The 14,185-nt window shown below is 45.3% G+C and overlaps 1 protein-coding gene across 1 annotated transcript in view; it reads left to right on the top strand.

Moving 5' to 3' along the window:
- PSD2 (pleckstrin and Sec7 domain containing 2) overlaps positions 1-13,960 on the top strand; it is an 86,558-nt gene extending 72,598 nt beyond the window's left edge. The window contains exons 12-14 of the mRNA XM_084848167.1: positions 5,215-5,359; positions 10,406-10,549; positions 13,739-13,960. Of these exons, the coding sequence (XP_084704293.1) occupies positions 5,215-5,359; positions 10,406-10,549; positions 13,739-13,960 (511 nt within the window). The remainder of the gene's footprint in view (positions 1-5,214; positions 5,360-10,405; positions 10,550-13,738) is intronic.
- Positions 13,961-14,185: the final 225 nt, after the last annotated feature.

Genomic DNA, 14,185 nt, shown 5'->3' on the forward strand with positions numbered 1-14,185 from the left:
GTGAAGGTGGCCATGGTCAGCCCTATACATGCCATGGTATCTTCCAGACCAAATTACAGTAATGTGCTTTATGTGTAGCTTCCCTAAATTTATTTATTTATTACATTTCTAAAGCGCCCAAAGCCAAAGCTCTCTAGGTGCTTTACAAAGATTAAAACATTTAAAAATACAACATACAGATTTTAAAAGCCAATTCCATAAAAAACACACGAACAGAACAATATACACAAACATATATTTAAAACAACTTCAACACGCAATCTCAAAGCAGACAACCATAACCATATGCTATTCCAGGATCAATTAAAACTTATCATATGCTGCCAAATGTCTAGGAGAAGAGAAAGGTCTTAACCTGGTGCTGAAAAGTTAACAATGTTGGCACCAGGCAAGCCTTGTCAGGGAGATCATTCCATAATTTGGGAGCCACCACCGAGAAGGTCCTCTCCCTTGTTGCCGTCTTCCGAGCTTCCCTCGGAGTAGGCAGCTGGAGGAGGGCCTTAGACGTTGAGCGTAGTGTACGTGAGATATGTGTCAGGAGAGGTGCTCCATCAGGTATTGTGGTCCCAAGCCATGTGAGGCTTTATAGGTTAAAACCAGCACCTTGAATCGGGCTTGGAAACATACAGGCAGCCAGTGCAGGCGGGCCAGAATCGGTCTTATATGTTCAGACATTCTGGTCCCTGTTATCAATCTGGCTGCCACATTTTGCACGAGCTGCAGCTTCTGAACTGTCTTCAAAGGCAGCCCCACGTAGAGTGCATTTCAGTAAGCTGACTTGGAGATTACCAGAGCATAGACAACTGAAGCCAGGTTATCCCTGTCCAGATAGGGGCATAGCTGGGCCACCAACCGAAGGCGGTAGAAGGCACTCCATGCCACTGAGGCCACCTGAGCCTCAAGTGACAAAGATGGTTCCAGGAGGACCCCCAAGCTACAGACCTGCTCCTTCAGGGGGAGTGCCACCCCATCCAGAACAGGTTGAACAGTCTCCATCTGGTCAGCAGAACCACCCACCAACAGCATCTCAGTCTTATCTGGATTGAGCTTTAGTTTATTAGCCCTCATCCAATCCATTGTCGCAGCCAGGCACTGATTCAGCACATCCACAGCCTCACCTGAAGAGGATGAAAAGGAGAAATAGAGCTGCGTGTCATCAGCATATTGATGACAACGCATTCCAAAACTCCGGATGACCGCACTCAATGGTTTCATGTAGATGTTGAACAGCATAGGGGACAAAACTGACCCCTGTGGAACCCCATATTGGAGAATCCACCAGGCTGAGCAGTGTTCCCCCAGCACCACCTTCTGGAGCCGACCCTCCCAGTAGGAGCAAAACCACTGCAGTGCAGTGCCTCCCTCTCCCAGCTCAGATAATCATTCCAGAAGGATGCCATGTCTGATATATCGAAAGCCGCCGAGACTCAAGGAGAATCAAGAAGTTCATACTCCCCCGTCTCTTTCCCAAGATAGGTCATCATACAGGGCGACCAAGGCTGTTTCCATGCCAGAACCCGGCCTGAACCTGGCCTGAAATGGATCTAGATAATCGGTCTCATCCAAGAGTGCCTGGAGCTGGTTGGCAGCCACCCGCTCAAGAACCTTGCCCAGGAAAGGAACATTTGCCACTGGCCTAAAATTACTAAGATTTCCAGGTCCAGGGAGGGTTTCTTCAGGAGTGGTCTCACTACCGTCTCTTTGAGGTGGCCCGGGACCACTCCTTCTCGCAAGGAGGCATTAATCACCTCCCTGGCCAGGCCAGCTGTTCCTTCCCTGCCAGATTTTATAAGCCAAGAGGGTCAAGGATCCAGTACAAAGTGGTTGCATGAACCTGTCCGAGCACCTTGTCGACGTTCTCGAGCTGTACCAACTGAAACTCATCCAGGAGAACAGGACAAGGCTGCGCTCTGGATCCCTCACCAGATTCACCTGCTGTAACACTGGAGTCTAAGTCCCGGAGGTTGCAAGAGATTTTATCCTGGAAGTGCCTAGCAAGTGCATTACAGCAGGCCTCAGAGGGGTCTACAGTGTCCTTGGGGCTGGCATGTAATAGCCCCCAGACGACTCTGAACAGCTCTGCTGGGCAACAGACAGAAGATTCAATAGAGGCAGCAAGATGATTTTTTTTTGCCTCCCTCACTGCCCCTGAATATACTTTGCTATAGGCACATACCAGCATTTGATTGCATCCACTAGGAGTTCTCCATCTGTACTCAAGCCGTCTCCTATTTTGTTTCATCGCTGTCAGCTGTGGGGTATACCACAGAGCAGTATGAGCTGTACTCAGGAGAGGGCGCTCAGGAGCAATCATGTCAACCACCTGGGTCATTTCTGCATTCCACAGATCAACCAGGGTTTCCACAGGACAGCCCACCATATCAGCCGGGAACCTCCCCAGAGTCCTCTGGAAATTATCCAGATCCATTAGCCCCCGGTGGTGAACCATTTTAACAGGTCCCCCACCCTTGCAGAGGGAAAAAGCTGCTGTAAGTCTAAACCTCAGCAGGTAATGATCTGACCATGACAAGGGGACTGATGCAAAGCACCCCCACCTTCAGATCACCATCTCCATGTCCAGTTGAGAAAAACAAGTCTAGAGTATGCCCTGCTACATGCGTCGGGCAAATGACATGTTTGGACAGTCCTATGGTCATCATGGAGGCCATGAAATCCTGAGCCGCCCCAGACAAGGTGTCCTCAGCATGAACGTTGATATCCCCCAGAACCAACAGTCTGGGAGATCGCAACAGCGCACCCAAGACTACCTCTGTCAGCTCAGATAGGGAGCCTGTTGAGCGGCGGGGTGGGCAGTACACCAACAGTGTCCCCAATCTGTCTCGCTGGCCCAACACAAGGTGCAAACACTCCAGACCAGTAGTCACACGGACAGGGAGCCTGTAGAGGGAGATGGAACTCCTGTAGACCACAGCAACCCCCCCTCCCCGGCCTTCAGGTCTTCCCTGATGCTGAACCAAATACCCCAGTGGGCAGACCTGGGAGAGACTAACTCCTCCCTGCTTGCCCACCCAGGTCTCAGTGATGCATGCTAGATCAGCTGCCTCATCCACTATTAAATCATGGATGATAGAGGTCTTATTTTGAACCAATCTGGCATTTAACAGCAGCGTCCGGAGAGCCGAGGGCAGGCTGATAGGGCAACCAACATGCCTGAAGCTGGGGGGGAGGGCCGGAACACGGCACAGCCGTCAACTGTCTCAGCCATGTTCCCCTAACCTGGCTAGCCCTTCTCCTGATGCCATATCTCCCTTGACCCATAACCACCCTAATTGGGGGCCCCTCAAGTACCCTGACTTGGCCATATGTCCTCTCTCCCAGGCACATAACAGGATCCTAAGCAAACAACCAGCCCCCACACATAAAAGCTGCAAAACCAGTCAACCCAGTGTTGGGGGGGGGGCTGGCCCTTGCAGCTCTCCTCGAAGCGGCTCCCTGCAAAGGGGCGCCCCCACCTTTGGTGGCGCTGCCACCAGGGCGCTGCCGCCCCGCGTCAGAGCTGGGCTGCTATGAGTGTTCCAAGGGAACTCAGGCCCAGCCGGCTCAAATCAGCTGTGATTAGCCCCGGGGGGAGGTTTTCTTTCCCTCTTCAGCTCCAGCTCCAGCCAGGGGGGCAGCTTCTCCTCTCCCGCAGCAAACACAGTCCCAGGCAGGGCCAATAAGATGGTAAGATGGCCCACCTGCCTCTGTTCGATGTCCCGGCTGCCCTCCCCTCTGGGTCCAGGCTTTGAAAGTTTGAAGACTGGTGAGAAACTTCAGTTACGGTTTAGTTTCAGGGGCAGCAAACTTATTTCCCTGGTATAGAAACAGCTGAACAGGTTACCTGTTTCCAGGCACCTTTTTTTAAAAAAGCTCTAAATGATCTGGGTCCAGGGTACCTTAAAGACTTTAAGCTTTCAAGTGAACCTCCTTGGTTACTTACATCCACAAATGAATTCTTTTGTGATTTGTGATCAGATTGATGATGGCGCTCCCTATCCAGTAAAGTCCATCAGGCCATCTCTTTTTCTAGCTTTTGAACAGTTGGATTCAGACTGCAATCCTATAATACTTTCCTAGGAGTAAGTATCCCAAAAGAATTCATTTGTGCTGTTGAAGTCAGTGGGAGTTACTTCTGGGGAGGATTGCACTATGAAACCATTTCATTTTGCAGGACTTTTGAGCTGAATGTCTCAATCGGCCATCGCCAACCTGGTGCCCTCCAGATGTATTGGACTGCAGCTCCCAGCATGGGAGTTGCTGGGAGTTGTAGTCCAACAGATCTGGAGAATACCAGGTTGGGGAAGGATGGTCCAAATGTTTTTAGCCCTGTCCTTCATGCTGCGTTTTTAAAACAGCTCTTATGCCTATTGATTTCAATGGGATTTTAATGGCTTATTATATTATTTGTTGTAAGTGGAGCCCAGCTTTGGTCAAAATACAGATTACACATCTAAAATAAGGAGATAAATAAATATAAATGCTTTCCCATTCACAACCAAAATAACACAGTACACACTTATTCTGATTTCATTAATGCATCTTTTTTTCACATGATTTAAACTGAGTCATTCGTGATCTGCATCAGCAACATACCAACATATATCTCAGTGTCCACACAATGGCCAGAGCTTCTTGATGCTTCTAGAACTCATTGCATTGTACCTGTTGCCTGAACTTAACTCACTCATGTTGACATTTCAGAGCATAATAACCAGTTTCCCTATCAATTCTGCGTTGCTCAGTATGCCATAATAAAGGAGGGAACAACAATGAGTGAAGCCTCAAAAAGTAACACTCTGAATAATCAAAGTATTATGACCCTAATATGTTTTGAGTACAAGAGCAAACAGCCACTTCAGTAAAAAAACAAAACAAAACAAACTTTCAAGATTACATGAAACTTGCCCTCTGGATAACTTGAGCTGATACGAAGATGTGGACTAAGGTATTTGGTCCTTTTCACAGTCTATAAGCAGACAGCAGTTCAGAAGGATTGCTTAGTGAGGTGAAAGAGAAACATATTATGTCTCTCCTATGTGCTGCTGATGGATCAGATAAAAAGCCAAGGTCAGTCCCAGTCTTTTATCATTTTTTAAATCATATTGGCATAGCACTTCTTTCTTTCTTTCTTTCTTTCTTTCTTTCCTTCCTTCCTTCCTTTCTTTCTTTCTTGTCTCTAATTCTCCCTTCTCCAACTCTGCCTGCTTTTCATAGAAGCAAAGGAGAAATGTTGTCCTGGATCCTGAGAATAAATTTGGTGGCTGCCATTTTTTCTGCTCCTGCATTTCCAGCTGCTATCTGCTCCATGAAGAAATTCTGCCGCCCTCTCTTGCCATCTTCAACAACTAAGCTCTGTCAGGTGAAAATAAAGTGCGAGTGCGTGCGTGCGTGCGTGTGCATGAAAGAGGAGGAGGAGCATGAAACCAGCCAACTGCTGAATGTAATACTATAAAAGATGCCAGGCATACCTCAGGATTTGTCTTGTCCTGTGTTTTCTCCATCTCTTCCCGTGTTTAGCATATTCATTGAGAATCATACAACATCACAACCTGGGATTAAAGGTCCTCACGCTCTTTGACCTCTCTGTATTTATCCACTTTGGGACAAAGGTGAGAGGCATGTAGCTTAAATGCTGCCAGACTGGCAAGTGCCTCTGTTCCATTTCCAACATCTCTATTGTTTGTTATTTGTTTAAAATATTTATAATCCACCTTTCTGTTGCATATAGCAATGTACAAGGTGGCTTACAGTCAACATAATTAAAATCACAATATAATACGACACAGTCTAAAACCAGCAGAGGAAAAAATAGACTTTGGGAGATAAAGGCTAGAAATCAACCAAACCTATAGGCTTGTTAAAATAAAATAGTTTTTACCTCGCAGAGGGGGCCAGATGGATCTCCTGGGGCAGGAAGTTCCACAGTCTAGATAGAGGGGGTGCGGGGCTCTCCCATTCAGCAGGATATGCAAAAGCCTCTCCCCCGATAACTTGCCTGACGTAGGCAGACTCATGCAACAAGAGACTCTCCTTTGGGTACATTAGTCTTAAACCATTTAGGGCCTCAAAGGTAACAGCCATCCCTTTGAATGGGGCTAGAAATGGACTTGAAGCCTAGGAAATGGAATCACATGATCCAAATAGTTGTGACTAAGGCATGCTCAGTTCTGATCAAGTCCTCTTTCCCCAGGAGCAGGTATAGTTGATGCAAGAGATGAAGCTGCAAAAGTACTCATGAGCATAGCTACTACCAGGAACATGTTTTCCAGCAAGTCCAGCTTCGTGAAACTGCTCTCACGTTCCAGTCTGGGCAATCATTTCTCGGGGCAGTGGGATATCTCTTGGGCCTGTCACTGCAGCATGTCACGGCAAGCATGGTGACCCCAGTGAAGGCATCCCCAAAGGGGTGACACCAATGTTGCCAGTTCGGGTATTGCTACATGAGTGAAGGCACTACTCCCCTTCTCATCTGGGGGAGGGGTAGTTGGCAAAAGTTTTTGGCTCTCTTGCTGGGGAAAGGAACTACTTTGGAGCTTTGAATGTACCAGATGGGAGGTATGAAGCTAGATGGCCTGTAGCGTATAGTTCTGTCCCTAAACAGAGTTAGGGTTGAGAGAAAAGAAAGGAAAACTAGGGCCTAGTCATCATGCAGCAGAAGGAGCTGGTAGAATGAACTGCAACATTTTGGGCTATAGTTGGAGATGTTGTTTTTGAAAGCTTCTCTATTTTGAAAACTCCCTGTGAATAGAAAATCAGTGCAGCAGAGAAAGGACTGAACTAAAATCTTTCTTCCAGATTTATTGAATTTTTATTTGCAAGGAGTTTTACATGGGGCGGGGGGGATTTGAAAATGGTATTCCCCTCTTGCAATCTGAAGTGGAACAGTCCATTCAACCACTTCATTCCAACCTTCACCTCATGCTGCATATTTAGACCAGCCTATGGGCTTCGTCACATGGAGCTTTTATCCTACTATTGAGATTGCTCGCTCACGGAAGTTTGTGGGCCCTTTAGATGATGCCATGAACCTCCAGGGTGTCTCCTGCACTAAATGACCTTTATTCTGTTTTTTAAAAGATTGGAGATAGTGAGCTATCAAATTACCCTGTTGTGTTCCGCTTGAGTTCCCTCTGTGAAAAAGGAAAAGCTGCAAGAAGAGGAGCGAGATTGATGAAAGATAATGGAAGAATCAGATACGGGGAGAAGGAGGGGAAAGGGGAGAAGGAAAGGAAGCATGTGTGAGGGGAGTCTGTTGTGATACTGCATTTAAAACGGAAGCAGAAAGTCCCCTTTTAAATGCGGGATTTTAGGCTGGTGCAGAGATGCTCTATGAGAGAGATGTTTAAATTTACATTCCTAAGTAAATTCCTAGTGTGGGTTGCAATGTTACAGGTAGAACCTATTTAAATATTTAATATAAAAGCTATCATGCCTATAGGAAGCATCCAATGCACTGGGGCTCCCCCCCCCACACACACACACTCCAGTTCCATTCTCGCCACAGCCTCTCTGGAGCACCATTCCATTTGGTGTAAAAAGTCTGGGAGGGCTGCACTCACATTTGCACCTATGCATATATTAAACATCTGGGACAGGGGAGGTCCTGACATTACCAACCCCACCATTGGCATCCATGTGTTTGGTGCGACGTTTGACAAGGGGAGCCAGCGTGCACATAAAGCTGCATGTAGGCACTCCACATAACTGGGAACCCCAGCTCGTGCCAGATTTTGATTGCGTGGGGAGCCTACGGCCATATAGCTGCATCAGCATAGGCTCCCCTTTTCAGGCATTGCACCAACTATGCAGAAATCAAGGGGCACATCAGAGGCAAGCCCAATGGATCCTGCTTAGTCCATGCATGGAAGGGAATGTGTGTGAAGGATGTGTGTATTCAGTTTCTTGGATGACACCGAGTACTGGGATCCTTTTCAATCTGGGTCCAGGGCAGGCTGGGTTTTGGGGTAGAAACAGCCGTGGTCATTTTGGTGGATGATATGCATCAGGAACTAGACAGCAAGAGCACATCCCTATTGGTTCTGCTGGACCTCTCGGCAACATTCAATACCATTGGACATAGTATGCTTCTGGGGCTAGTTTGGGACTTGCAGATGCTGCTTTACAGTGGTTCTGATCTTACCTGGTTGACAACTCCCAGATGGTGGTGCTGGAAGACTATTGGTCAGCCCAGTGGCCATGGGTCGATAAGGTTTGGGGGCTCTATTTTGTCCCCTGTGCTTTCTAACATCCACAGGATGCTGCTGGGAGAGGGCATCTGGACCTCTGGAGTTGGGTCTCATTGCTATGCTGATGATACCCAGTGCAATCTCTCTTTGTCAACTAGTACCAAGGAGGATGTGGAAGTCCTGAACTGTTGTGTGGATGCAGTGATAGATTGGATGTGGGTTAATAAATTGAGGCTCAATGCAGATAAGATGGAGGTACTTTTGGTCAGTAGACAACCTAATCAGGGATTGGGGGTATAGCCTCTTCTGGATGGAGTTGCACTCCCCCTGAAAAATCAGGTTTGCCACTTGGGGATGCTCCTGATCTTGCCATTGCTCCTGGAGGGTCAAGTGGTTGTGGCAGCCAGGAATGTCTTTGTACCAGTTGCACCCCTTCCAGGAGAAGACAGATCCAGCCACAGTGATCCACACCTTAATCATCTCCTGTTTAGATACTCTAGTGCGCTCTATATGGAACTGCCCTTGAAGTGTGTTCAACTGCAGCTAGTGCAACATATAGCATCCAGATTGCTTTCTGGCATGCACTTTGTTGACCATATTCTGTTATTCCTCTGTCAGCTTCACTGGCTGACAATTTGTTTTGGGGCACAATTCAAGGTGCTGGCCCTTCTCTATAAATGGATTGTGGCCAGGATATCTAAAAGACCAGCTCCTCCCATATGAACCTACCAAGAGGGTCTTCTTTATGTCCCACCACCAAGAGAAGCTAGGTTGGTGAGGGAACATGGGACAGACCCTTCTCTGTAGTGACACCCTGGTTGTGGAACTCTCTCCCTAAGGAGGTTCCTTCTTTGTTTAGTTTTAGGAGGGCTGTAAAAACATTTTGTTTTGCACGGCTTTCAAGTTATTTTTGTTGTATCAGCTCTGCTCTCTATTTTTAAATATTGTTTTTACCCTGTTCTTAATTGTGGGGTATAATGTTTTAAGTTTATAAGTTGATTTAAAGTTTAAAATTAAGTTGCCAGCCCTTCTGGGCTGAAAGGTGACTCAAAAATATTTTTTATAGAGAAATAAAATTGTCTGCAGACTGGATGCACGATAAAATGTTATGTTGTACACCAGAATGTTGAAGCTCTGTATCTCAGCTATGGGAACAGTCAAATAGCTTAGTTTTCTAATAAGAACTGAAGAAGAAAGATGGCAGATTTTGAACACAAACCTTGTGCATTTATGAAATGGCACAGCACACTGTGGGCGATTTGTTTGCTGGAAATGGCAATTTGGTAGTGGGTATGACTTGAAAGGAACCCTCTCAGGGTATATGAAATGTGTGCCCAGTGGTGGAACTCCCAACAGGACATGTTGTTTCAAATGAAATGTTAAATCATAATTTGAAGTTCCTACATTTCCAGCGAATAGATTGCCCCATCTCAAATGCACATTTCATGATTTATTTAATAATTGTCATCATCGCTCTATGTAAACATACTCCAAAAATAGTGCTAATCAGCATTTGACACTCTTCCAGGGCTGGCTTCAGGTCTGAGGGCAAAATGCCCTCTAGTGGGTCCTCTTTGGGCATACCTGGCAGTGGTGGCAGCAGCATCAGTGCTGCAAGGGTGTCCAGGAACTGGAATTTTAATTTCTCAACATAGTGTCACTCCAGGACATTCTGGGAGATTAAATAGTGGCATCTAGATTCTGTCCAGATCTACACTTTGTGTAGTGTCATCATGATCCCATCATGGTAATGCTATATCCCTCTTGCCCATTTATACCTCGTAGGACACACAGTGACATTCGTTGTGCTATTTTGGATAATATGAAATAAAAAGCAGGAAATGACACTACAAAGTGGTATATCGAATGTGTAATGTGCCCCAACAGTTATCAGTGCACTTCAATACCACTATAAAACAGTAGTGTAGATCTAGCCGGGGTGGGGGGTCCAGGGAAGACATCAGTGCTGTTGGGCCCTAGTGGGGCCCTAGGATGCCAGGTGCTGACACTGGGACTGCCATCTTCAAGTGCCTTGGTGGCTATATGTCATGTGAATTTGTGAATAAAGAACTGTAAAATGCAGAGGTTTGGGAAACCTGGATCCAGTCCCAAATGAATGTCTCCAAAAGAAGTGCCAGGTCTGAAATCTGGTAAATGTGTTTGGGGTAGGTATGTCTAAAGAGCTCACATCTTTCTCTTTCTACCCCCTCCCCCCAAAGGAGGAACAGTTGCAGTCTCATGAGAATAAAATGAGACAAATTGCGGATGAGTTAACTGAGCATAAGCTACATCCAGTAGTGAAAGGCCTCAAGTCAAAAGAGGCTGAAGAATATCGTCTGAAAGAACATTACTTAATATTTGAGGTGAGGCTTCTTCCATCTTCCATCTTCCCAACGATCTATAGGTCAAAACTAGGAACTGATCAATCTAAAGAGTGTGGTTGGGACATGCATAAAATAATGCACACAACGACTGGGGAAACATGGTCTCATGATCTCTTTCCATTTATTTAAAACAGAATTTCCTGGTTGCAGAAATGAATGAAGTTCCACCAAGTAAACCTGTAAACCTCTAAACTTCTGTATCCCTCCCATAGCCTACAGTACCTCCCCTGCAGCAGAAAGGCTCAATTCCCATGGAAGAATTAAATACTGCAGTAAAACGACTCACGTCTGAAGTGGTGTTATCTATATCTTTATTGCGTGTCTCTCAGGTAGCTTTATGCCAGTAAAATACTATAAATAAAGCTCTATCAATGTAAGCACAGAACGCTTGGGAAGTTCCTCAAGCTGTTGAGATAAACAAGGTCATTCTCTATGTGCAGTGAAGCATTTACAGCATCGTGGCTTTCTTCACAATACAGGAACACACTGGGTTGTCCACAGTCACTGTGTCTTATCTTGAAGTTGTACTTTGGTTATGATACTGGATTTTCTGACCTTGAGCATTTTTGTCTTTCTTCTGTTCTGTTTAGTTTGGTTTGGTTCAAAAGGGGCAAGCTTGCTCTGTCTCACTGAATCCATTAGCCAGGATCCTATATAACCTGTTCTGATCCACACCTCCTGGACTCATGTGCAGAACAAAATTTAGTTATCCACTAACTTTTGCACTTCCAAATATTCTGATGCAATTCTGGGCTCGAAAAATGTAGCAAAATATGTTTAAAAATGCATATTTTGGGTTGTATCCAATGTTAGTCCTATTTAGAGTAGACCCATTGAAATTAATGGGACTTACATTAGTCATGACTAAAGTACATCAATGGGTCTACTCTAAGTAGGATTAATATTGGACACAACCCTTTGAGATTTTAAAATAGATATTAAATGAATATTTAAATGCACATTTTGTGTGTGGGGTTTTTAAAATTGCAGTTTAATGCAGAAACAGGACAGAACAGACTTATGGGTGAATACATAACACAGTAATTTATCCTGAGCCCCCTCCAGCCTCCTTCCCTGCCCCTCCAACTTGGGCACAGGAAACTCGGAAGCCTCCAAGTTGGGGGGCTTCCAAGTGGCGAGGGTGCAATCGGTAGGGCTGTACCCAAAACATCTTTTTAAAAAATCTAATTAATGGTGCAATGCTATGCATGCCTACTCAGAAGTAAGCCCCAATGAGTTCAATAGGAGTTATTCCCAGGTAACTGTGTAAATGATTGTGACCTAACACAGCAATCCTAAATGAGACAGATCCACTGTGGAGCCCCTGTGGCATCCAGAGCCTGGTCAACAAAGGGCTCCTTCACACGGGACTTTTATCTTGCGATTGAGATGCTCCTTCACGGACGTTTGCAGGCTCTTTACATGATGCTGTGGCCCTGCCATGAGCCTCCAGGGCGTCTCCTGCACTAAATGCCCCTTGTCCCGTTTTTAAATAGATCGCAGATCATGAGCTATCAAATTACCCCCTTGTGTTCCGCTTGAGTTCCCTCCATGAAAAGAGGAAAAGCGGCAAGAAGAGGAGCGAGATCAATGAAAGACATGGAAGACTCAGATACGGGGAGCGGGGGAGAGGAGGGGCAAAAGGAAGAGCGTGAAAAAGGGAGTTGTTGTGATCCTGCATTTAAAACGGAAGCAGAAAGCCCCGTTTTAAATGCAGGATTTGGGGCTGGTGTAGAGATGCCCAGAGAAGCAGGCAGAGCAGGAGGGGAGGGGTCAGATCCTGACCACTTTTTCTTCCAGTGGTCCTTGGTTTATTTTCCCTACGACTGAAATCAATGGGAATGGAAAAAAGGAATGGGCCTGATCCCAAGAACTCATCGAGAAATCTGGGGGCTTTGGATCCAAAGACACCCTAACCTCAGAATGCCCCGTTTCAGGGCCTCCCACTGGCTGGATTTACACCCATGGAGCTTTCCCTGGGCATAACTGGGGGAGTCAGATGTGCCCCCATCAGGGAGCTTGTCTCCATCAGCAGAGCCCCACTGCGCCCTCCTCACCCCCTCTAGCCTGTGGATCTGAGGGCCAAGATTGCCCTCTGAGTTAACCTTGTGTATGAGCATTTCGATCCATTTAAACTAACAATTAGCTGTTGCTTTTTTGAAAATAGCAGTTGAACCAACTGTAGTTTCTAAGTGACTTTCAAGGGCACAGAGGCCTTTACAATATTCTCGCCTGGAGGTCAGTATGGCATGCAGGACAATGCCAAGGGCATTTTTTACATTACCAGCACAGATAATTTTCATAAGGTCTTTGTGCAGTTTTTGAGGTGTTGCGGACCATACAGTAATGACCTTGGAAAGCCAATGCTGCATGTCTGTTTTCTCAGATACCAGAACTGTGAGTGGCTAAGATCTTGTGCCCAGCTTCTCATAATTCTCTCTCTCTCTTTTGCAATAGGATACTAAAAGTAATGTATACGTTTGAAAGTAATATTTTTATTTGCTATTTCTGTGATCTCAATGTTTGTCAGATGATGAACTAAGTGTTGTTCTTGTATTTGCCTTATATAATTTATCTTCACTTATTCAGACTAGTATGGTTTTGACCATTCATGACATTACCACCTCCTTCATATGTATTTAACTGTTGCTATGCGTTAAATCCATCTTGCTACGTTTATTCCATAATTCAAAATTTACTAACTGTTCTAAATGGAAATTCTTTTTATGCTGTTTTAATAGATTTGCTGTTTTTACTTTGTTTTTATGTTTTAGCTATTTTATGGTGCTTTTCATGTTCTGATAATGTGCTTGAAAGGTGGGGTAAAATTCTCCATAAAATGAATGAATGAATGAATGAATGAATAAGAGGAGGAGTGTAGGACACAGATAGAAACAACATTCCTGCAGAGTATTAAAGAATTAGAATCTGCATGAGTTGCTGTGTAATACAGCAACAGCGTGCTTACTTCCTTGCTTTCAGCAACAATACTTTTCATGGCCCATTTGCGGGAAGATCTCAGAACTCAGCACATCTTTCCCTCGTGTGTAGATGATGGATTTCTTTTCTCTCTCTAGTCACAAAGAAATCTCCAGCATTTGTTCCTCTCTGTTGATATGGTCATTCCTAGTTCTCAGGCTTTTTGTTCTGTTTCATCATCCTCCACAGAAAAGCCGCTATGAGACATACATCAACCTCCTATGTGTGAAGATAAAGACCGGGACAGACGACCTGGAAAAAATTGAAGCCAACCTCTTCACAATGGAGACTGAAGACGTTTCCTTAAGGAAAACATATTCCAGCCCTTCCATAAGCCAAGGACAGTTGCCTGTTGTGAACAGCAAAGCAGAAAAGGACCTTATAGAACAGAACACATCTGGTAACCAATAAATGCAGGCAACCAGTAAGTGACAGCTGATCCATCTCGGCTGCAAGCAACATAAGAGCACAATGATTTCTCAGATGTACATTAAGTACATGATGCAAATACTACAGCAGAAAGAATTCAAAGGAGCTTCAGTTTACACTATTTCTCTCCTGGTGCTTTAAGTGTTTCAGGATCACAGACTGTCCACATTGGTATCACTGTTGACGTTCCTTATTGTGCATGCAATA

This window comes from Heloderma suspectum, chromosome 4, assembly GCF_057233095.1.
Source record: "Heloderma suspectum isolate Gila_16-S chromosome 4, 16-S_ref, whole genome shotgun sequence".
NCBI lineage: Eukaryota > Metazoa > Chordata > Lepidosauria > Squamata > Helodermatidae > Heloderma > Heloderma suspectum.